Source organism: Phacochoerus africanus, chromosome 3, assembly GCF_016906955.1.
Source record: "Phacochoerus africanus isolate WHEZ1 chromosome 3, ROS_Pafr_v1, whole genome shotgun sequence".
Lineage (NCBI taxonomy): Eukaryota > Metazoa > Chordata > Mammalia > Artiodactyla > Suidae > Phacochoerus > Phacochoerus africanus.
In genome coordinates, this window is record NC_062546.1 from 162,280,184 (window position 1) to 162,306,314 (window position 26,131).

The following is a 26,131-nucleotide window of genomic DNA, read 5'->3' on the forward strand; positions in this document are numbered from 1 at the left end:
TGAGGAGTTTCCTGGGAGGTAGGATTTTCCATGCAAAAGCTGGAAAAGTCTTAGGCAAACTGGAGCAAATTGGTCACCCTATCTGTGATTCTTCCAAATACACTCCATTTCTTGGTCTCACTTAACTGGATACCCTCTGGTATAACAGCATCTTGAGGCATTCAAGTTCTACCGAACACATTTCAAAAGTGCTGGGGTAAGGGAAGGTTGTCAGATCTCCTACTCAGCAGTATGAAGCATTGATTTCAACTGTTGTCCTGTCTGGCAAGAACAAAATCTGTTTTTCCTAATGAAACATCCTCTGGCAACATTAAATGCTATTTTAGAGGGGTGAGAAAAACCTGTGTGCGATAGAGTGAGGAAGGAAATCTATGTCTGGAATACCTTTTTCTTGATTTTCTTCTCAAAACATGTATGTGTTGGGGTATAAAAACTATTGAGGGAGAAATGCACTAACTGCGAAAATAGTGCATGTTAACATGGAAAGAAATGTTAAAAGTTGGAACACATAAAAAAACAAAAGTAAAGCCTGCTGAGGCCTGCAGATATTTAACAGTCCAGATTTTTTGTTCCTTCTGTGGACCCTAAAAAATCTCTTTTGACAAAACATTGAACACCACCGCTTTCTCCTTTCTCCTGATATTTTGCATTGAGGAATCCTTTTCTCTCTCGCCAGATTGCTCTCCTATCTTGTTTCTTCAAACTCTTCTTTTTATCCCCTATAAATATCTTCTTTTATATCCGAGCATAGCATTATCATATTGTTCCAGTTTCATTCATGGGGGGAAATAGGAAAAAAAGAAAAGAGCATGGGGATGTGGGAAAGAGCTGTGACTCAGAGTTGGTGGAAGAAATAGAATCACTCCACAGATTTCTTGAGGAATGACAACTCCTGGCATTTCTGATGCCTACTCTAAGTAAGTCCAGGGCCATAGTTAGCAGTTTCTGGGAGGTGGGAGAGTGGTCTCCGGGTTCACACAAGCGTCAATTAATTACTATTGTAGGAGTTGACATCTTACCCTGCCAATTCATTCATCCATGCATTAATTTCACAAATATTCATCACGCACCACTATCTGCCAGGTACAGTTCTATGAAATTCCACTGGTTGCATCTTTCCTTCCAGTTTGATGACAGTGCAGTGACTTACTTTAAAGTCATTCCCTCTGAATCTCTACGGCATCACATGGAGGCTCCCTCTTTCCCCCTCCCATACACCGGTGCATATTTCCTAAGTTGAAAGCTGAAGCTCACAGAGTTCTACTTTCTTATTTCATTAAAGTGAGAAACTTTCTAGATCCAAGGAACTAATATCCAGTGTTTTATTTTCCAAGTAATAGTCTTCTAGGACTAAAGAACATTTTATGCAGAATAATTATTATAATTCCTTGAAAACTCAGAAAAGACAGGCTTTTTTCCACTGGTTCAGTGTCAAATTAAATGAAGGTACCAAATGGATTTCCAAATGATTCTATTCTCTGGCCAAAGTCATTTGGTATTTTAATAAGTAATTTGGATGTGGGATAAAGTATTCACATAGGGTAAAATTACCTCAATTACCTACAAACTAACTAGAATCCTAAAATAACTTCATTTTTTTTTTCTCTGCACACCACTTTTAGGAGAACGGGTAAATCACAGATGAACAAGTTGATATACTAGTATCAGATGCCATGCACTTCAAAAATAAAGGAAAGGCCTTTTAGCTTGCAGTCTATATTTTTGCTAGACTCCTTTCAGATTCCCTTAATTTTCTTTAGATCCTGGATATGTAAGCAAGTACCTGTTTTTGAAGCTGTTTTTGAATATCATCTTAATCCCTTATTCTTGGTGGAATGGATCATTCTGTTACTTTTGTTTTTTCAGTCCTCTTCTATTAAGTTAAAATAATTCTACCATTATTTTAGCCTGAGAAACTCTTCACATTTAATTCATATCAGAATTTCGAATAACAAACTATAGTATGCAAACGGTAATGGAAACATTTCAAAATTTAAGCACATTTTTAAATTTTTGTTAGTATTAGGGCCTTAGTTCAGCTGAGCAAATATCTAATGAGATCCTACTAAGCACTTGGTCTTATGGTCTGCATTTAGGGTATTAACATTTAGCTCCAGCTACATATAGAAGCAGGTTATTTCAATGAATCAGGCTGGTGATTCAAAGTGGAATTGTATTTAGTCCAAACAGAAGACTGAAGGAAATCTTCCTGTAGTATATGATCCCTGATTTAATCTTGGAAAATGAATAATATTTAGGCAAAAGCATGGAATAGGTTTCAGAAAGAGGGAAGAACAATGGCAAAGCAAAGAGGCATGAAATCTACTGATGTTGCAGCCCAGTGAACTACTCTCAATGAAAAAGTATACTGGAATTGTCAAGTAGGTAAAGGAGACTAGAGATGAGGATGGAGAGGCAGGTACTGGAGCAATTCTGGAAGTCTTTCTATCTCCTACTGGGAAGACTGACTTTTCTTCTAAGGCTGATGGACAACTATTGTGGGTTGAGTTGTGAGTAGTGGAATGATATGCTCAAAATATTTTCTATAAATCATTCTGACTGTGAGTAAGAAAAAAATTTAGGATGACAAGACTGGAAGAAGGGAGACCTGTTAGGAGGCTTTTTTTTTTTTTTTTTTTAAATCCAAAAAGACAAGAAAGGACTAGGGACTGAAATAGGGGATTGATGAAGGGTCTGGACATAGAGATTTGAGAACTATTCACAACAGAAAATTTGTAAAAGGTGCTGATTTATAGGGTTGGTCTGGCTTTATAATTCTGCCACGTTCTGTTTCAAAGCAGAGTTTGGTGTAAGGGAGCTCTCTCTTTATAAAAGGTCAAGAGTGTTTCCTTAATCAATGCCTGAACATGGTTGGACAGCATGGACCTCAAAAGCAATGAGAACATGAGCTTCCAGAATGTAACTGTTTAATACCATCCCACCAGTTAAGATGAAGTATAATAACTCTACCAATTCCCTTTTTTTTTGTCTCTAAAGTGCCAGCTGTGTTCCTCTTTAATTGTATTTAAAAATAACACTTACTTTCAAAGATAAGCACATTCAAGCTGCTATTATGGTTGTCTTTTGACTAACGGAATAAAATCTTCAACATTGTAAACTCTCCAGCCCTTAAGGATTAGACCTCAAACTGCATCAGCAAGCTTGAAGCGCTTGGGAAGGATGATACTACTTGGCTCAACATGTTTTCCACCAAGTTTTCACCACTACCACTTAGATCAAAGTGTCAGAAATTATACTTGCCGAAGGTCACAGTTTTTCTGTTAGTGCTACAGTCTCTGGAGAGGATGGTTGGTCAGTGCATCTGGAATGACTCTTGCCCTAATTCAATGCTTACAAGACAGTGCAAAATTTCTCAACTTAGCCAGGATCGAATATGTGCAGAGTATCTTATTTTTGTGTAGAGGTTGTAACAGAAATAGCTTCCCTCTTTAACGGATTCCACTAACACTGATCTTTCTGTTTGTGGCCTTCACCAAGAGAACAGCCATCCAGTCAGCCAAACTATGGCATTAAGGAGTAAGAAAAGCTGCTGGAAAATGAGAGAACATGGGGGAGAAGATTAAGCTTATAAGGAATATATTTATTATTTTATATTAAATACATACTTATTTAATTAGGAACTCGTCCCGCTTAATGATCCATCTGCTGAACAACTTCTTGGAAGCATCAGTCCAACCTTATTTAAAATCCAGTTAATTTCCCTTTTATTCTACTCAGAGAGAGATCAGCAAGGAATGCAAAACCAAAATATCTTCAGAACCAGTTTACTAACTGAAAGTCACTGGAATAATTCTTTTGGTTTGACTCATTGAGCCAGAATGTTAACATTATTTAAACATATTGTTTTCTATTTATTCTTGGATTTTTTTAAATCCCAAAGCTATAACAAGTGTGTAATTTACCAGAGAAAATGGAATTGCTCTTTGTTAAGTACATGTTGAAAATCATATGCTCCAATATGTATTGTACATTTAGTACAGTAAAAAAGCTATATTTTCAAATCCAAATTTGAAGCAAAGTCAACGCAATTTGGCATGCACTGCTGCATGCAGAGAGATTTTTATGTATTAAATACTGTCTGGTAATACCTGATATGTTCTGCTTGGTTACAAATATCGAAACAAGAGAAGGATGTTTTAAATAAAACCCTAAATATAAAAATATCTTAAGAGAAAAAAATGGATTCGACCACTGCACAACCTAGGATATCTATTTATAAAGGATCATAGATAATGTGCCTCTGATGGGCAGCAGAGTGACACATATAGGAGAATCAAGGGATACTCTGGCGAATATACCATGGACTCCTGAACATTGATGACAACCAGACCAAAGGAACATTATCTTATGTCTTTTAATTACAGAAGTCTTCCTCACTTCCTCCGTTACTTGGACACAGGGCATCCTCCACACAGATTTTGTGAAATCACAGGTCAAATCACAACATGCTCTCTGCTCCAGATCCTTGACGGCTCCCAGCTCACTCACAGGAAGAGCCAAACCCTATGAGAGGTGGTCTTCAGGGTCACCCCCACCTCCCCCCTCTCTCTCTCTCATCTCCAAGCACCCTGTCACTCACATCAGTCCAGCTAATATCATGATCTTCTTGGAACACCCCAGTTATGCACCTGCTTCAAAGCTTCTGCAACTGCTGTTCTTCTGGAATGCCTTTCCCTCGCCTATTTGCAAGCTTTGCTCATTCATTTCCTTCTTATCTTTGTCTAGGCCTTCCTGATGACCCCAAATATATTAGCAACCCCAAACATTCTTTATCCCACATTTCCTCTCCTACCCAGCGCTCATCACATGACAATCTATATTTTTCCTGGTTTGTTTGTTTACTGTTTGGCTCTTTTCACATGAAATAAGCTCTGCAAGGGTAAAAACTGTGCCTGTCTTGTTCCCTGTTTTAAATTTTATAAATCATAGAGGATGCCATGGTCCAATGTCTGCTGGGGAGGTGGTACGCAGACAGCCTACAGCTGAGTGCCTCTCTTGGTCTAATGCGAAGCTGAAGAGAGTCACGTGGCCCAAGGTAACACTCCCTTCTTCGGGTTGTCCATATCAGTGGTGATATCAATTGTGGTGTGGGAAGGCCCAGCCCCATCATCTGGATTAAACACAACTCATAGGGGCCATTCCATTCTGAGAGCTCCTTATGGGCGCTACTGTGCCTTTTTAAAACTGTACCAGTTCTTCTCCTCCCAATCCTACACTCTTCCCTCCATATGATGCTGATCCTGAGAGCACTACTCCATGAACTTTGAAAGTACAGTTCTCAAACTCAGAGTCTACTTCCTGGGAAACCCTGAAAGGATCACAGATGAAGAAACTAAAAACATATTGTGTAAGTAACTTGTCTGTGGTCACTTAGCCAGTAAGGGGTGGAGCCAGGACCAAACCCACAGAGTCCAGTTCCAGAGCCTATGTTTTTAACTATCACTTCCTACTGTTACCCACACAACAATATACCCCCCTCCCAGAAATGTAAGGTATATTAAATACCTTAGTGTGAATATTTATACAAGAAAGGCATGGGATTAGGGATGGGTGATGAAAGGGGAAATTAATAGAAGAGAAGAGATAGCAAACCATTATAGACTGATGAGTGCAATTAACTTAAATAGCAAACCACAAAAAAAAAAAAAAAACCCACAGGGTTTTGAGTACTACACTGAATAGAACAGATGATTCCAGAAATAAAAATGAGAGTGGGAAGGTGATAAAAAGATGGGATAATGAAATCTTATATGATTGTTGGTAGGATTTATGATCTATAACACAAGCTATGGGGTCTGTCTGATACAGTGGTTGCAACTACCGTAAGAGGTGAGGTAATCTTGTAGACTTTAGTTTCCTTCCTTGAAATTTATGGACTGGCTTAGTTACCATATGTACTGTTATTGGCATTTCGGGTAAAATGGTATTTTTTTTTTTCTGACCATAATGCACACATCCAAAGGCTGTTATTGTAATTAAATAAATTAATGTTATAATTGTATTTTTTATAAACTATAGAGTGTTTTACAAATAATTATATCTGAATGAGGAATCCTCACAGATTTGTCTAATTCACACTGTTATATCAAGTAGAATTCTAATAAAATCTCTCTATCGATTTTAAAAGAATTTCTTTCAAAAAAGCTCAAATCCCAGAGTTCCCATTGTTGCTTGGTGGTAATGAACCCAACTAGTATCCATGAAGACTCGGGTTCAATTCCTGTCCTCACTCAGCAGGTTAAGGATCCAGCATTGCCGTGAGCTGTGGGTGTAGGTTGCAGACTCGGCTCAAATCCTGCATTGCTGGGGCTGTGGCATAGGCCCCCAGCTGCAGCTCTGGTTCGACCCTTAGCCTGGGAACTTCCATATGCTGCACATAAGGTTCTAAAAAGAAAGGAAAAGAAACAAACCAACAAACCTCAAATCCCCTTAGAAAAACTTTGCAATGCTTAGCATATTGAGGAAAATTCTTCCTTGTAAGTATCCTGAATCCCCAGCATTATGAATCCCTCCCATTTCTTCTTTTTTGGATTTCTATGGAGGCAATATGCCTGCCCTTTTAATAATTATCCACTGTTTTGAATTTTTGAACATTATTCCTTATTTCTTGTCTATCTTATAGAACTGCAGTTCCTCTGATATCAACAGTGTCATTTCACCCCTTCAAGGTGCAAAGCTAGCCTCTCTCCTCCAAATATTGAAAACTGTGATGGGATTTGTAGACTTCTTATCTCAGCATCAGTACTTTAAACCATGAACCTAAAAATCACTATTTAAAAGATCCAATTTCTATTTTAAAAAATTTTTGCTGATGTGTGGTTGATTTAAAATGTGTTCATTTCTGCCGTACAGAAAAGTGATTCATTCTTTTTCATTATGGTTTATCATAGGGTATTGTTATCATATAGTTATCGTATACGATAATATGTATATCATATATGATAATAATGTGTATCGTATTATTATCGTACAGTTCCCTATGCTATACGATAGGACTTTGTTATTTACCCATCCTCTATAATAGTTTGCTTCTGTTATCCCAAACTCCCAATCCATTCCTCCTTTCCCACCTTGACAACCACAAGTCTGATTTTTATAACTGTGAGTCTGTTTCTCTTTCATAGATAGGTTCATTTGTGTCATATTTAAGGTTTCATATATAAGTGATATTATATGATATTTGTCTTTTTCTGATTCAATTTCTAATTAAGCCACTCAGAGAAATAATATTCTTAGAGTAAATGGGAATAAAGAGCAAAAGTAATATAAATTCTTTTAATTTCATTTTTAATATTTTGGAATCCAAGTTCTTTGCATTAGTTTATTATAATCGTCTTTTCCTATAAGCAGATATTATTCTCCTTTACTGATAAAAGCGAGTGAATCTCCAAGGAGACTGAGAGTAAAATCAAATAGGCATCCTTCAAGCCAATTAAAAATCTAGAATACAAATCTCCTGATTTGTAATCCAAAGCCATGTCTATGGCACTGCACACAATGATTACATTTATTTTTCTAGATATACTTTTAAAAACACATACAGATGATTCAGGAAAAAAAGCTTGTAACATCCATTTCATATCCACAAGCAATCTTCTCTAGAAATTCAGTCAATTGTTACTATTCTACTGGAAAAAAAAAAAAGTCATTTTTATTTTTAAGTTGGTAGTCATGTGCAAAGACAAATGCAGCCATATTGGTAACAAGAGCTCCTTTCTCTTCCCTTTTCATTTTCCATCATTCTCACTTTGTTTTCTCCTTTTGTTTGTTTCATTATCCATTATCTATCTAATAAAATAGAGGTATCACTCATGCTACCTCTATTTTATTACTCCATTACAGTACTATTTATCTTTGAGGTACAGAGTAAGCCAATGGATTCCACCCTATGAAAACCCGAGATAATTTCAACTGTGTGTCAGATGTCTATAAACTCATCCAGTCTTGTGACCTCTGATGCGTCCCTTCTTTCTCTGGTGTTGGACAGCAGCTTTCAGGTGTATGAACGGCAAAAGCAGGACAGTTTCTGCTTCCTCCCGATATGTATTACCCTGGGAAAATCTGCACACCTTACATACATAGTATAATGTCTTATCGAATCAGTATTTTAGCTGAAGCTGCCTATAACTGATGCCTGTCAGACTTTGGTTGTAATGTGTACCCAATGGAGAAAATACATGGTGAGGCATATTGTACTTGCCAAAATTTGACCATGACAGTAAGATGGAGAAGGTAGAGACTGAGGTCAGGAAAGGGAATTGCTATAGCAACACAGAGGAGAAAAATTGCTTAGCCTTATATGAGAATATTTTATGGAATGAATATTCAGTTTCTTGTTATTTACAGTATATTTAACATTTTATATCTACAGGGGATTATTTTTCTTTTGATAATTAGAATCATAATTTTCCCACTGTGTGCTAAGAAAAAATTTACTTGTAAATCTCCTTAAGTGCAAAGAACTGTGTCATATTCAGCTTTATAGTTCCAGAAACCTTACCATGGTCCCCAGGTTATATGAGGCTTGTTCGACTCAATTCCAGAATATCATCAAATCCACGTTAGAGATGTTAGAATTAAAAAAAAATAATTTTTAAGTTCTTAAACTTGTTACAATACTGTTTTCTAGTTTTTAGCAATCTATACAATCAGAAATAGCCTAGGGTGTACAGTCTGTTGCAACATAAATATTTCTTGTTCTATCCAAAGTATATACGAAAAAAATGTCGTAACTACATGCATCCAAGTAAAATCATACAAAGCAAGTTTGCACGGGACAATTTTGCATTAAATAAAAATATACCATACCTGATTTGGGGCATTAATCATCACAATAACAATTACCTGGATTTATATTAAAATAAATATACAAATAATGGGTGTAAATTTAATTTAATTTGTTGCAGTACATATCTGATATTAATCTCTTAATTAAAGAGATCAATTATTAAAGAATTCTCTTAAAACTATATAATTATATAAGTTGTGTAAATTGGCCCTGCATTTCATTCTACCTCATGAATTAAAAATATACCCATTGTATCAATGCTGTGTATTCTTAGAGACATTTTATGTCTATGGACATTATTATACAACTTCCCATAAGATGTTATTAAAATTTAACTGTAGATTCTTCCAGACTTCTATCAGGATAATATATTTATAATTATATTAATAGTTAAAATACAGTTTTTATGTTACTGGACTTATTTTTTGTTTTTAGAAATCCATCAAAACTCTAGTTAATCCAGAAATACTGTTGCGAGTATGGAAAATATTAATGGTCTTATCCTTATAATATGACTGCAAGATTTTGAAAGAATAGCAGGTGTTAAAAATTATCCCTTAACCACACACACACTAGATTTTGAGAGGCGGCTCCTTTAATATTTTTTTTCTTACTTCAGTATTTGTTGCTTAAGGAAGTCCGTGGGTGGATAAGATGTTATTATCCCTCCTACACACACCCGTTTTCCTATTTACAACATTAAATCTCCACATATATAAGTACTTGAACACCAACCCCTTTCTTTCTATTACTTTCTGAAATTCTTTGGAATTTGGTCTGCACAGTATCACATATTACCTTCCTATGGGACACATATATAGTTAATTATAATTTATCCTGAACTTCTTTTTTCAAGTGTGAGTCTATCCAAAAGGTTATTTGATGTAGATGCCTTTCAGATAAACATTTTTATTTGAAAACAGAATCCCATAAACAACCAGTCTTATGTTTAAGGCTAATAATAGAATATTGTTCTTTGTATTAATGAGTTTTCTTAAACACGAAAAGGATACAGTCGGTGAAATGGGAAAAGCCAACTTTTAGGATCTATAGCAGCATTTGTTGCTTATTGTACAAATTACCTGAATGTGCATTTTGCAGACCATGTTAAAGACATGATAAACATGTTTTATTAAATAAAGTTAGCCCTTTGAATTGTTTCACCTAAATAAATAAAGATTTTTAAACTCTCTAAAAAATGTATGCTAACAAGATAACATAAATTGTATGAAACTTTTAGATCATTTTTATACTGCAGTAAAAATGTTCCCTCAAGTACAATAAATGACAAAGATATGCCCTCATGCAAGTAAGTTAAATTATTTTAAAAATAATCAGATCTAATCTTCAATGCTAATGTAATATTCACTCATTTAAAAATATAGGACAATACAAAAAAAGTAAAAATTGATGTATTTTTAAAGTGATTTTGCATTTGGAGGTTTAATGATATCATTTGATAGACACATAAGTGTTTTGCAAATAAGATTGTTTGCTTCAGTATTCAGATCAATGCACCCCATTTGGGAATTATATTAGCTTTTGTTAAAAGAAATTAGAAAAATAACCACTAATCAACCAAAATGCTTGCAAAGATGCCCCAATTATTGGCTAAATACACACTATGAGAATATATCCTATAGAGACCAGTTAGCACAATCACTAGCCAGGATTGTCTGATTACCAAGCACAGGTAATCCAATCACTTCTGGTTAATTCAAAGGAAACTGATTCCAACTCCTCTGATACCTTGCTATTAGGAATTCTGTCAGAATAGAGAACAAGTCCATATTTTGTATAGCAAAGGCAGCAAGTCAAATATATTTTAAGCATAAACCAAAGGATACATGAATTGGAATCGTGCAGGTCACTCTAAACTAGGTGTTTAGGTTCTAGTCAATAAGGTTTTATTTTTATCATTTTGTATTGAGTAAAAAATTACAGAAAATTAAAACTATTAGTATTTCAGAACAAAGTAACACAGACCAGAAAAAAAATTCAGTAAAAACAAAACAAAAACAATGTGTGTCTGACTAAAGAAAATAAAGGGTGGGGGGGATTGCCCAGGTAGGAGTAAATACTCATTTACCACAACTTTCAGAAGAATAACTCTAAAAAGACTATACTCAGAATTAAATGGACTACACATTCGTTTTCTTCTCAAAGCAATTATCTCTTAAGAAGTTGCTTCCCCTGCTCCCCCCACCAAGCTAGTATTATACTATAATTGAAAGGCAGGGTAAAACAAGAGAAAAAATAGTTTGCCACCAATATATGAAATTTATGTTATAAACATCATACTCAATAGATTAAAATGATGTCCTAAAAATCACCTTATTCAGATCACAGTGTAACATAATGAACCCAAGATTTCTATATAAACTGCAACAAGGAAGTGTATGACTTCACTGTCCATTGCATGTGCTAATTACAGTGACCAAAAACTGGAAACTAGTATCTGAAACATACACCACGCTTATTATCTAAAAAAATGAAGAAATGATATATGAGAAGACTCAATCAGAAAAAAAAGTATACCATGAAGCTTTAACAAAAGGAGCAAAGAAGAAATTCTGTGTTTTGTTTTTAAAGGTACTAAAAGATTAACAATTGTTGCATGAACAGTGGAACGGTTGAAATAACACAATATCTACCAAATTAAGTACTCTATACTAAAACTAAATAGTTGGGAAACACACAGAATTTTGCATAAAACTACTTCCTTCCAAAAGCAGCATTTCTTCTTTTTTTTTTTTTTTTGTATTTTTAGGGCCTCACCCCTGGCATATGGAGCTTCTCAGACTAGGGGTCCAATAAGAGCTATAGCTGCTGGGCTACACCACAACCACAGCAATGCTAGATCTGAGACACACTACACCACAACTCATGGCAACGCCGGATCCTTAACCCAATGAGCGAGGACAAGAATCAAACCTGCGTCCTCATGGATACTAGTCAGATTCTACAGAGCCATGATGAGAACTCCCAAAAGCAACATTTTAAAAAACTGATTAATTTCTAAATATTCCAATGGTGAAGTATCTACTCAAGGAATATCTTTTTTCCTTTCTTTTTAAGATTTAATTTGTGTTAGAAATCAAACTTCTAGGAATGCCTTATTAGGAATACTATACTAACCAGCTAGGAAAAAAGGATTTCTTAGAAACTGTAAAAGATTGTTTTCACATCAAATGATGGTCCAATGTCATATGACATGGAAATATCATTGTACTGAATCTTTACTCCTCCTCATTTCAGTCTTCATGAAAAAAAACTGTGCTCCCATATGCTGCTCTAATTGTATTCTCTGTGTATCACTTATTGGCAAGAGTTAAGCTTTTCCATCATTACATAAGGTAACGTGATAAACCTTTAAACGTTGCCTAAACCAGAAAAGGTGAGCAGCGGAGATCTGACTTTCCTGAATCCAAGGCCTTCTATTCCTTATCTTTTATCAAATTCTTTATTTAAAAATTAACATTTACTTGGAAACATCCATGTAATCATTTTATACAACTTAAGCAAGACCTTGAGAGACTGTTTATGTTTTTATTTATTTTCTTTTCATTATCCTTGTTGAAATCATAGTTAATTATTTTAGTTTTTTCTTCCTATGCTTAAAGGTAGAATTTTGTTTGGATTTCATTTGGAAAATCATTTTAGGAAATTTATAACGAAGGTTCAATCTACAAATAAAATCTTATTTGGCACTAAGTATATCAGATCAAATTTTGAAAGTTTCTGCCTGTCCCTTATCTCACATACTTCTTTAAAAACACAACTAAATCATGAAAACATATAACTTGTTTTAGTAAAAATAACTATAATTTAATCAAAGAAGTAAATGTACTATCTCATTTTCACTGGCTTAAAGTATGTTTCTCTTTCTTACTTTTCTTTCATGAATTAAATAAAGTTCCTTCAATTCCAAACTATTAATTTGATGATTATGGCCTCATTTACATGATAGCTATGTGTGTGTTAATATCAATACCTTGTAATTCTATATTTTAAAAATCCAACATTTAAATGATTTTATCCTGAGTTATCTGACCTGCCAAACATGCTTGGAGGCTTCTGTTAGGAAGTTTTGACATGAAGATTTATTTCAAAGTAACTCAAACACATAAATAAACAGGAAGATTAGAGGGAAATAGAGTTCTTAAGTATGGTTCATAAGTAAATCGAATAATTTATATGGTATAGACCCTTAATAAAGAGAAAGACATTTTTTGTTTTCCCTTTCCTAAAATTCAAATTGAGAAGTTATCTCAGATATCTGTAATGGTGAATACATCAGTAATTATCCATAAATAATATTGACATGTAAGTCTTCAAACATATAAAATGGCAATTCCTACCTCCATCTCCAGATCCCGATCCTGCATCTGGGGGGAAAAAGGAAATGATTTGTTTTTATTTGAAAAACATACTCAAAAAATATTTATAACTTTAAAAAACTTATATTTACTGCTCCATTAAGATGATAATATAATTGAAAAATTACTTACATTTAATATGAAAAATATTCATTCACATCAATTGAGTATAATTTTTATAACATAACTTGTAAGATAAATTCCCTATTATATTCATTCTTAAACATCATGAAAAATGTATTACCTAGCTTTGGTAAAATTCCTAAACTTGTCTATGTAATTTTTTTTTTTTTTGCTTTTTTTAGGGCTGCACCTGTGGCATATGGAAGTTCCCAGGCTAGGGATCAAAGCGGAGCTACAGCTGCAGGCCTATGCCACAACCATAGCAATGCCAGAGCCAAGCTGTGTCTGTGACCTACACCACAGTTCAGGGCAACACTGGATCCTTAATCCACTGAGTGAGGCCAGGGATCAAACCTGAAACTTCATGGATCCTAGTCAGATTTGTTTCCCCTGAGCCAAGATGGGAACTCCCTAAAATTTTTAATTTTTATTTTAATTAAGATGAATTTAGTGCCAATAACAAAAAAAATTAAAAGTGAGATACTTATAACAATCACTGGGATTTTGAAATTAAACAGTCTAAGATTTGTGGCAAATAAAGTCATAATTAAGGACTGTATTTTTTTTTTTTTAGGGCCACGCCCACAGCATATGGAAGTTCCCAGGTTAGGGGTTGAATGCTGCAGCTGCTGGCCTACACCAGAGCCACAGCAATGCCAGATCCAGATCTGAGCCATGTCTGTGACTTACACCACAGCTCATGGCAATGCCGGATCCTTAACCCACTGAGCGAGGCCAGGGATCGAACCCACAACCTCATGGTTCCTAGTTGGATTCATTTCCACTGCACCACAATAGGAACCCAAGGATTGTTTTCTTGTACATTGCATATACAAAGGGAAAAAGAGTTTAAAAATTAATATCTTTTCATATAAGAGCTAATATGTTTTTCAAATACCACAGTTGTGGATGAGTCTATCTACAACCAAAAGCCTCCTTTGTTTTTAAAATCAGTAGAAGAGTCAGCTTTTGTCTCCATGATTAAAATTGGCCACACCCTAGGTAATGCTGGCAGAAAAGACAAAAACTTCCCTCTGTCTTTCTCTTTCTCCACTTCTCACCTCTCCCCTCCCCTCTATATAATTACAACTCTTGAAAGTTGTCCATTTCTGAGAACTAAGTTCCTGGGAACACTCAATTTCCTAGATGGAGTCAAGACCATTGATTTCCATCTGTTTCAACTTGTTAAGGTTTAACATCATCTTTCTTTTGCCTCTCTGCTTCCCTCCATTCTAAATACATTTGGTTATGTATTTTTAATGTTAATACTGGGAAATAAGACCAATACTGATATTCTTTGTCTTTGCCCTCATTTTACACTGAAATCTCAACTAGGGTTCTAGAACTACAAAAAATGCCACTTCAACAAATTTGTGTTTGCTGTTTTAGACCAATGAAAATAAAACCCTACTTCTACTTGTTTGACTCCAGGACACTTTATTGAGAGGCATTTCATAGAAGGAAGCATGATGTATGAAGATCTACAGAAGGCTGATACAGGGAAAAAGAGATGCCTCCCCAGTAGTTCTCCCTTGTCATTATGTTAGACATTAGCACTGCCATGAAGAAGCAGTAGTTTCAATTACCAGCTTTGGTGGAGCTCCGAACTAACTAAACTCACAGGGTCTAACACTTTATGAATCAGAACATCAAGTCATTAACTGCTTATGTGACTGAGGAGTGTGCCCTTGGGCAAGGATATCCTTTCCTTAAAGGCAAGGTAATTGGCAAAAACAGTTTACAATAAAATCTCTTCTTAGTAGACTCAAATGAGGATTTTATTTGAATGCTTTGACTCTTTTAAGGTAACAGATCCAGAAAGGCTGATGCATTCGTTTCCTGATAGGAAAATAGTCCTGTCAACTGAACTGAGTCCTAAATCACGGCATAATCACTTTTGGGTAGGACAGCGCTTCAATGGTCAATGTTTGTCAAGTTTCCTTTTTGTATCCTTTCACAGCTAGAATTTTAACTGACTTTATTTGAATTAATTTGAAAGCTTAATTTCATATTACTTATAAAATCATCAACGGCTAATAACAGGTTGCACTATTATAGCACTAATACCTTCTACTTGTATTTTAGTTGAATGTATGTAGTTTCTTGTTCCTTTCCCACTAAGACTGTAAATGTCTTTAAATCAAGAACCATGTCTTGTTCAGCTCTCTATATTTATATACACATAAAAGGAAATGCATAAAAGCGTATGGATTCCAAGCCCCAAACATACTCATTGGATAACATAAGGAATGGTATTCAACCCTCTTAAGCTTATTGGTCCTCTAGTCAATGGGGAGAGGACTGGACTTTTTTGAGGATAACTGCACAATAGCACATTTTAAATGCTTATCACTGTGTCTGGAAGATAATATTTAAAAATCTGAGTGAACATCTTACCCATTCATCTATAGCTTTTCTATTAAATGCACATGGCTAGAGAAAATCAAGAAAAGCAGCAGTAGTATTTTGGCTTGTATTTCACATGCATGTTTCTAAAAATTCAAAGGGCATGGTCCTTAAAACAATCTGTATTTGGCTTGACCCAAATTAAGTATCTAGGGAAGAAAAGAAGCATATACTGGAAAAAAAAAAGTCACTTAAATCCATGGCATCATTATAAAAAAGTGATGGGAAGCTTTAACACATTCTCCACTATAAAATGAATCATCTTGCCAAACGAGAGATAAGCAGCCTGCTAAAGCTTTATTAGTGAAACAGAAACACCTAAGAAAAGAAGACCTGAATCTGGGCTCTTAGTCAATACATTTCTTATAAAGCAAAAAAGTGAAATTGACAGTGAGGCTATTGTGAATAGGAATAGGAAATAATTTTCCCAAAAAAAACAAACCCTGATTTGTAAGTTCAATGAAATGTAATAAATGTAAAGGTATATCTTCTACTGCCTTTTATTCCCAGAGATCACAACTTGCCACCTCCACTCAGTGTCAAACAACATTAAAGAAAAAAATGGAAAATCTATGAAGAAAAGAATGAGAATCTCTTTCAGATCAAAAGTCAGAACTCCAATTTATTTACAGTCAGACCTGGTTAATCAAAATTACTTCGGTCCCTCCATCATTATTCAGATCAAAACCCTTTTAGATTTACAAGTCAATGGAAGGTGCATTCAGCAAGACTGACTTACTAATTAAATCCTGCAGAAATCTAAGTCTGTGAATAAGCTAGGGATGGATTACTCAATTGTGATTAAATTTTCTACTTGGTTAAGTATTTCTTTTCATAGTATAACCAACACATTAGGGACGATACTAGAAAGTCTGAATGAATCAGAAGAATGTTACTGCATGTGCTAACAAGAACGTGGAGGTTGGCAAATAAGAAAATAGAAATGTTGCTACTAAACACTGTTAGCTACAACTATAACTTCATGACTGCTTTATGACTACTGCCCACTGATCCTTATTCGGCTACTGTCAGAGACAGACAGATATCCCATATGATCCTAAATGAGCAAATCCATTCCTCAGTAGTCTCTAGTATTTGCCTACATCATTCCTGGTTTTGGGAGTCAGAGATTCCATTTTTTTCCTATTCTATTTGTCCTAAAGTATCAGTTTTCAATTTTGCCCACTAGCTATGGCAGACTGATTTTTCATAATGAGTTTGCACCTTGTCTTTCTATTTTCCCCATCCTCACTATAAGACTAGCATGTTGGTCCTCCTTCTGTCCTATTGAGGTAAATGGTCCAATAACTCTTGCATGTTGCTCTTGCTTCCATTCATTACTTCTCTCTCATAGATGGAGCAGCAATGACCTGTTCGTGCTAGCAAATAAGCAAACATTGCACCAGTCCAGCTTGTCTCTCAATCATCCTTACAGGAAGGACATTCACATAGTGAGGCAAAGAATCAAGTAGGAGCAATGACCATTTAAAAACCAAAACCAAAACCAAACCAAAAAACCTACATGATTGTCCATGAAGAATGATACCTTTCTCTTCTTCTAATTCTTAGAAATTTTGGTAGTCACCAGTAGAACATGGAACATTATCAACTACTAACAATCAATAGGCTTAATATAACATACTGGACTTTCTCTTTGCTCATGTACTACCTTGCCCCCACCATCATATATATATATAACTTTTAATATAAGTCCCTAGAATAGAAATACCTGGTATCTAAGAGAAACTTCAATAAAATAGACTTTTCCTGATACTATTCTATAGTTCCATTTTTGAAGAAAGCTCTTCTTTTATATCATTATTATTTATCCCTGAATATGCTTATGTCATCTAATTTCCCAGAAATTATGACTTGCCAGAAAGATGCTTATTTGTCACCAAGCACAACTATCAAGGGATACTAGGAGTTTCTTTAATATATGTAATGTTTATGTCTCAAACCTAACCTGAAAACAGCTTAAATTAACAGCACTGCTTTATCAAGTTGGGCTTTATTCCTCTTTGTTTTTTCTTCCTATAATGCTACTCAGCTCTAATAACCTTGTACACAAAAGGAAAACCTGAGAAACTAAGGAGCATACGACCTCACTCTTCTTCCTTCCTTTCTTCATAGCATTCTTGGTACAATGTAACTAAAAAACTTTGTGGGGTCCCAGGCTGACCATGTCAGAAAGCACAGAAGTCATTAGAAATCATGCTCATCATCAATACATTCTTCAATATTATCTGCTAAATGTTAAGAAGAGCATTTTTCAGGGCTACTAAGATTACCACATTTAAATTTACACACCCAAATGTGCAAGCTGCCCTCCAGCACACAATGTATTATTCCAACAAACAAACAAATAAAACTTTATTCATGCATAGATAGTCTTCCATGTATTTGGCACCTCAACAATCAATCTATATTTCTAATTATATTAATTCAACTGTCTGTACTTCATTAAATAACATATACATTAAAATCTACAATATCTTTATGGTAGATTAATCTTTCTTCCAGAAATGATTTGAAATCTAAAAAGACACAGAATAAGAATAATGCAAGTTTCGTACAAAAGCATAAGAGGCTTGTCTAGCCAATGTATAGTCTGAATTATTTATTTGTAGATAACATAACAGGAAAAGCAAGACTCAGAATGGTTTTTGGACTCAGAATCCTTTCCAAAGGTTTCAGGGAGACTTTAGGATCACATACATACCTGTGGCACATGATCCTTCAGATACCACAAGAATCTCACTCTGCTGTTTGCATGCAGCCTGCCGCAGGTAACATTCATTCTGGTAGCTCTCCCCATTGGAGCCGCACACAGGCACATAGTCACTGTTGCACTAGAAAGTACACATATGTAAGCTTACGGTTAATATTGGAGTCTGCATGCCTCTGATGCCTTGAATAGAAACCATCATTTAAAAAAGAAAGCACTTGTCTTTGTGTTCAGTGATCTGCATTGTATCCAGCAAGTCTTTGACCTTGCAAGGACATCATTCAAAGATATACAAAAGCAATGTCAAGTAAGCCAACTGGTCACCTGATTCAGATAGAGGAAAAAAAGCTGCTAAATTGATCAGGAAACTCCAACAAAGTGATAGGACAAGCAATAGTAAAAACACATCACAACAAATGCATCAATATTATTTCATTTTTTTTCTGATATATGGCCCACCTGGCTTGGTGGAAAAAATGAGAACATGCTACAACATTTAATCTATTAAAAAATAGATGCCATCTATCTGTGTTTGGAGTAGAAATTCATAGCTGAAATGCTAAAGAATTCAGTTACTTCTTAGTATATTTTTCCTGTATTAAATTTATATCTTTGCAAATTTCCAAATATTTGGATAAGACATTGCTAGTTAATTTTTCTTATATTTTAGGCCATTGGCTATTGCTGTAGATATGGTGTAGAAATGACAGACTGCAGAATACAGAAAATAAAATAAACAACTACTGAACTACATGTAAACTTGACTGATTATTCAAAAGTATGGCTATTAATATACATTTCATAGAGAGAAAAGTTCATTTTTAAAGCAATCTCATTACAAAAATGTACACATTTTACAATGGAAATGAAGTAACCTACAGGGTATACTCATCATAATATAATCACCCTCTAAGGCATTAGAGATACTTGGCTGTGTCCTATACCTGCTAATTATGCCAGTGATGTGATTATCTCATGATTACTACTACTGATGTGCTACATTGTTTAATTACAACAAATGTAATGATCAAGACTATTATTTATAAATACTCACCATGCCAGAAACTAAGTAAAGCAAATCATACATACACATGCATGTGGAAACACTTTGCTGTTTTCAACTTCTTATTAAAATATTTGGGTGTTTGATGTGCTACAAATTCAAAACATAAAAAACATTCTGATGACTTAGTGAGATGGCTAAGGTTTTAGTCTATCTGATAATAAACATAAAACTTAATCATAAGTTAAATTCAACTCAAGGATTTATGCAAAAATAAAAGCAAATTCTCAATATGGTTATAATCTGAGGGTAAAAATCCTAAGATTTATTTTTTCACTCTATTTTCTTATAATATTTGTAATTCCTTCCCAATCCACCATTTAGCACTTGCTCTTTGCCTTTATGTAATAATGGCTTGACCATCCTAAACATTTTTTAAATGGTATAGATAATGTCCTCTGAAATGAAAGTTTTGAGTCTTACTTTGCACCCATTATTAAAAAACTTAAATATATTTTCTTTACTAATAGTTACACTATTCTTCCAACAGTAAATTCAAATTGTCTGACACTCATGATCACCCTAATTGTTAACAAGGTAATTTAGATACTAAAACATATATATTTAGAAATGATTTAAATATTTTAAATATGACATTTAAAAAAATCTTTATTTCTACAATTTCTAATCCAGACATTCTGGAAGGTCATGTATAATAATTACTTTCCATGGTTCCACTATCGGCTCCCAGACTCAGTCTATCTACATTATTACATTTTAAAAACTATTTTGATAGGAACTTTGAGCTCATGAGGATCTTTAATTCAACAGGCAATTCACTACTGACCAGATGATACCTGTGTAAGGGCTGCTTTCCACAAGCTTTCCAAATACATATATATATAAAACTGACTGACTATAAAATCAAACATCTTTATCACTACTGAAAAAAATGTGATAGGAAAATATCAGTAAAAAGTTGAATTTTCCAATAAGCAGTACTGAAGAGATACCAAATAAATGAGGGTGGTGCTCATGTCAGAACCATATGGCCAGGGAAGCAGGTGATGGATGGGTGTTTTAAGTGTTTGATTGGTGGGCTGAGTTCAGGACCAGGGACAGGAGAATATAGGGAGGATTGATGAGGACCCACTGACACTACAATGGTGTCTGAGAACATGGAGGAGAGACCAGAAAGAAGCGAACAGCTGGTGACGTACTGTAGTCAGTAGATTTGCTGGCCATTTCTGTAGGCAGATGAGAGTCATAATTAGTATAAATGGCTGGGCTAGTTAGTGTCTCATGCTAGGGTTCTAGCATTCTTATCCCAGGTTACCTTTTTTTAAAGTTTTTTATTTTTCTGGGTTTTTTTTTTAGATTTTTTTTATTTTAATGATTTTTATTTTTTTCCATTATAGCTGGCTTACAGTGTTCTGTCAATTTTCTACTGTAGAGGAAGGTGACCCAGACACACATACATGTATACATTCTTTTTTCTCACATTATCATGCTCCATCTTAAGTGACTAGATATAGTTCCCAGTGCTATAGAGCAGGATCTCATTGCTTATCCATTCCAAAGGCAATAGTTTGCACCTATTAACCCCAAATTCTGGTCTCTCCTACTCCCTCCTTCTTTTTAATCTCCATCTCCAACCCTGGTTATAGTACTCTGTGTGAAGATTATTTGGGTCCACATGTTCTTCGCTCTAATCCCTAGAATTTATTTATCTTTCTCATCTACTTCTGTAAAAAGCACCAATTCAGTCAGTAGATGGGGACTGAGGGGTGGGAAGTATTTATTATCTCTGTCAAGTGCTGGTACACAATGCTGATATGCATCTTAAAATATCGAACAAACTGATAAAGTGTTCATATGCCACTTCTGAGGGATGCAGTAAGCCAAATGTGAACAGTGCTAAAAACAGAGCTGCCAAGTTCCATGCACAAGCCAAAAGGGAGATTTGTATGGAGTTGAAAAGAGCTTAACTGTAGATTATCAGCACGATGTTTTTGGCCCTTAGTACCATGACTTGCACTCATTAAAATGAATAACACAAAGAGGAAGCATACTCTAAATCGTTAAAGCTCAGGAAAGGAAGTATGGTCCCAGGTTCTCCCATTTCTCTCAATGCCTTCACACAGAACCTTTTGTATATCACTCAACAATGAAATTAATAAGTTTACAGTTTAGTTTCCCTATTTGAAATAGTTAACTGGGGCATTTGGGAAGATTAACAGAGTTATATTTCAAAATGCTTTGGAATATTCACTGAAAGAAATGTAAATTATTTGCTTTTCATGATATACATTTTAACTAGTAGAGTTACCACCTGACATTGACACTAAAGCTCATATGTCTAAAATTAGACAAAGGAAAACAGACTAACTCTAAGTATAAAGATAAGCAAACTCCTACATTAAAGTATGTCAAATTATTGGAAAAAATATTTAGTGGTAATCAGGAATACTGCTCAGTTTCAGATGAAGGGACAGATTCAGATGTTAGGTGATTTTCTAAAAGCCACATAGTTGGCTGGTAAGAGAAAAAAACAAGACTCAGGCCCAGATGGTTAAGCTCATTAACGTATGTGTTGTCCAAACTTCCTCTTAGGGGAAAAGTGATTCTGTTTTTCTTCAGATGTTTCAAAAATCTTAAGTTTATTTTCCAAATATGTGTTTTTCTGTCAATGATTTTGTTCCCAAATGTTCACATTGCTGAAGAAAGCAACATGTCACAGGAGTGGATTCAATGCTTTGATGCTCTAGAATATGTGGAATGTGTTTTGCTACAAACGAACAACAACAACAAAAAATTACGTGAGAAGATTTTCATGTGATTTACTGCTGGTTTGGCTAATAAGAATTTCTTTTAACTGAGATTTCATCAGTTAGAAGCTATGTATAACTTATATTTTATATACTGTCAGCACCTTCCACAGAGTCTGGCATGTAGAAGGCACTCCACAGATGTTAAGTGAACTCTGTTATATTCCCAGTAGTCAAAGGCTTAGGAATATTGGCTTAGGATATGGCATGTTTCTCTTCCAGAAAAGAGAAAGATAAATGCATATGTTCCAACCCTTTGATCATTCCATAGGTAACTTTTACCTCTCTGTCACTACATCTCTTCGTATGGCTCATATGGGAAATTTTTCCATGATTTTAAAAGAGTGGACAGGGCTGTGACTATAGTGAAAGTTACTCTGTGTGACTTCTGAGGCTAGATCAATAAAGATATAGCTTCTACCTGGTTCTTTCTTGCTCTCTGGATGCTTGCCCTTGAAACCCAGCCATTGCACTATGAAGAAGCCCAAACCAACCCACAGAGAGGAAGAACAAGGTCCCCAGCTGACAGCCCAACATACGAGTGAGAGCCCTGAGACGAGTACAGAACCGAGACTTTGAGATCCCTCCCCCACTCAGCTAATGCCAAGGGGAGCAGAGATGAGCTGCTTCCATTAAGCCCTGTCCAACTGCAGATTCATGAGTGAAATAAATGTTCATTGTTTTGAGCCACTAAGTTCTGGGCAATTTGTTATGCAGTCCTAGTAAATGGAACAATTGCAGATCTAAAGTGTGGCTTACCAAGTGAAAATATTTCATATTTGAATTAAATGATACTTGCAAAATTAAATAGGCTTAATTATATTTTTATATTATAAAGTGACAACTGATCATTATGTAGTAATTGATATGGCCAGTGCTGTCTATGAATAGCTGACTATATGTCTTCTTTTTTCCTTTCTTCCTTCTTTTATCTATCCATCCATCCATCCATCCATCCATCCATCCATTTACTGCCTCTAAATTTTCATCTCCACATCTGATTTATCAGAATGACCAGGAAACCACCTGGTATTCAGAGAGGAAGAGAGGATACATGAGGTGGCAAGCCATTTCTGGAACTCATATCATCATCTAAGAATTAGTTGTACAACTTTTGATATTAAGAGTTGTCTACAATAAATTGGGACTTTTGTTGTTACTAATGTTTTTATTTGCCTGTATAATGTCCTAGAAAAAAATTAGATTTGGTGTCAAGAGACCCAAGTTCTTGCTTTAGGATTACCACATAATGGTAAGTTATTTATATTTATGAGCTTTAATTTCCTATCTGTAAAAGGAGGAGAAAATAATTATCTTGTTCAGTTGTGATAAATAAATAAGAAACATGTTTGAAGGTTAGAATATGTTTATTTTAAATCATTTAGGAGGGGTGAAGAGAAATATTTGCTGACCTTAGTGCTCCAATAATAATCCAAATTGGAAAAACATAGATTATACACACATACACCCATTTCTCTTTGAAATTTATCTCTCAGCCAGAAAGACTATTGTTTGTACCCCATTTTGAATAGAAGGATTCAGACTTGTATCTGAAAGCAGGAGAAACAGAGAGCAGATGACCTACACTAGTCTGGAACAGTATATAGGAAAATAGATTTTTCAGGACATTTTTCAGTGGGAGAAAAAAAGACATATCAAATTCATTGGCAGGCAAGTACTGGAAAGTACTGAGTAAAGATATTCTTGGCCTAAAATATCTCATTCTCATGATAAGATTTCAAAGAACTGAATGATTGGTTAAAGGCTACGACTGTTTTTAGAGTTCTCAAGCTGCACTAATAAATTATTTTCTTAGCACAACTTGTATATTTTCCTTGATCTTGAACTTAATTCAGCCGCTCTATATTCCTGGTATGTGCAGAGTCTAAATTTTCCACTAGGGAAATGTTTATTTCCTCCTGACAGACTGACAACTATTGCAAAGCACAAACTAATAGCCATGGTAATCTAGTAGTAAATTTAAAATGCTACAGGCATTAGGAAAAGAAAATTTACATTTTAGTTTCTCAGTCAAACCTGTATTCATTGCCCCCTCCCCCAGTCTATTCCAATCAACTATTATTTAAATTAATGAAAAATGTAACCAACTGACCAATGCATGAAAAAACACATAAAAGTTTTGATAAAAGTTTTACCAAAACTCTTTGTGGAAACTGAAAACTGAACACAATTTCTTTAATAAGAAAATTATACATTTCCTTTTAGTAGCATGCATCCATTTAGAATTCTGTGAACTCTTTTTTTTTTCTCTTTCCAAAATCTTCTTATAATTATGGCTTTCCATGTGAGGAACATTCTTCTTGGTTCATTTTTTACTGTTTATGAGCTCACTTCTTATGTCTACCCTTGGTTACAAAGATAAGACAAATTTCTGGGAATTACAAACTGCAAAGGGAACAACCCATGAAATCCTATGGGTCTTCAACTGATGATTTATCCAACTGTATTTTCCCTTTAGTTAACATTTGGGGAAAATATGACTTGCAGAGTTCTTATTCTCCATCCCTCTCAAGTAGATCATTGAAAGAACATAATTATATTGTTCAGTGTGGCTGGAGACCTTAGAAGTTGGTGTTGCATACATATTAAACATGCATTAGTGTTTCCTACACTATAGTATGGTCTAAAAGACTGTAGCGGGGCACAGCAATACCTACCCATCAGGTAGTCGTGCACTTTACAAATATCATCTGATTATTGCTTTTCTTAGAAAGAAAGAAAAAATAATGTCCAAGAAGTTTTTAGCTTATCTATAGGCCATTTGAATTATATTTAAATGTGAATTCTGGAGTTCCTGTCATGGCTCAACAGAAAACTGACTAGAATCCATGAGCACGCAGGTTTGATCCCTGGCCTCACTCAGTGGGTTAAGGATCCGGCATTGCCTTGAGCTATGGTGTAGACTGGCGGCTATAGCTCTGATTGGACCCCTAGCCTGGGAACCTTCATATGCCTTAGGTGCGACCCTAAAAAGACAAAAAAAAAAAAAGAAAAAGTGAATTCTCTTTTCTCTCTCATTGGGAGGTTGAATTCAATCTAAAATATTTAAATTCCATCAACAATTCTAAATGTCACATATAGTTGGCGCTCCAAATTTGGGGGGGGGGTCCACATCCACAGATTCGACCAACTTTGGACAGAAAATATTGGAGAAAAAAAATTCCAGATAGTTCCCAAAAGCAAAACTTGAATTTGCCACTTACCAGCAACTATTTATATAGCATTTACATTGTATCTACAACTGTTTACACAGCATTTGCATTGCATTGTAAGTGATCTAGAGATGACAAAGCATGTGGGAGAATGTCCACAGATTACATAGGAATTCTACAAAATTTTATATAAGGGGCTTCAGCATCCCTGGATTTTGTTATTTGTGGTGGTCCTGAAACCAGTCCCCATGAGTACTGAGAGACAACTGTACTCTAACAAATTTTAGACCTGAATTTGTGTTCTAATGTTTTATTTGTTTTATATACTTTTTTTTAAGTTTTGCTTGCAATCTTGGAAAAGTTTTCCCTGATCCCCAGTATATAGTTCTGTTTATAGGACTATTTCCTGGTTGAACTTTATGTTAGATTTCATGAGTATTTTAAAAAGTAATTCAATAACACTCAAAGGTGAAGATATCCGTATGGCATCTCTAATTGAATAATACGAACATTGAAATCAAAAAGGTTTATGACTCACATGTTTGAAAGCATTTGTTAGATGATGTATATAATAATGACATTGAGTTCTATCTTTGATAAACACTAATAACCTAGTTTTGATGATACTGCCTCTGCAATCTCTTTTAATTTTTACTTATTTTTTAAATATGATGCAAAGCAC

The 26,131-nt window shown here is 34.9% G+C and overlaps 1 protein-coding gene across 1 annotated transcript in view; it reads right to left on the reverse strand.

Annotated features, from left to right (window-relative positions):
* TMEFF2 (transmembrane protein with EGF like and two follistatin like domains 2) overlaps window positions 1-26,131 on the reverse strand; it is a 262,166-nt gene that overhangs the window by 231,608 nt on the left and 4,427 nt on the right. The window contains exons 3-4 of the mRNA XM_047773106.1: window positions 18,440-18,569; window positions 13,171-13,197 (exon numbers count right to left, since the gene is read on the reverse strand). Of these exons, the coding sequence (XP_047629062.1) occupies window positions 13,171-13,197; window positions 18,440-18,569 (157 nt within the window). The remainder of the gene's footprint in view (window positions 1-13,170; window positions 13,198-18,439; window positions 18,570-26,131) is intronic.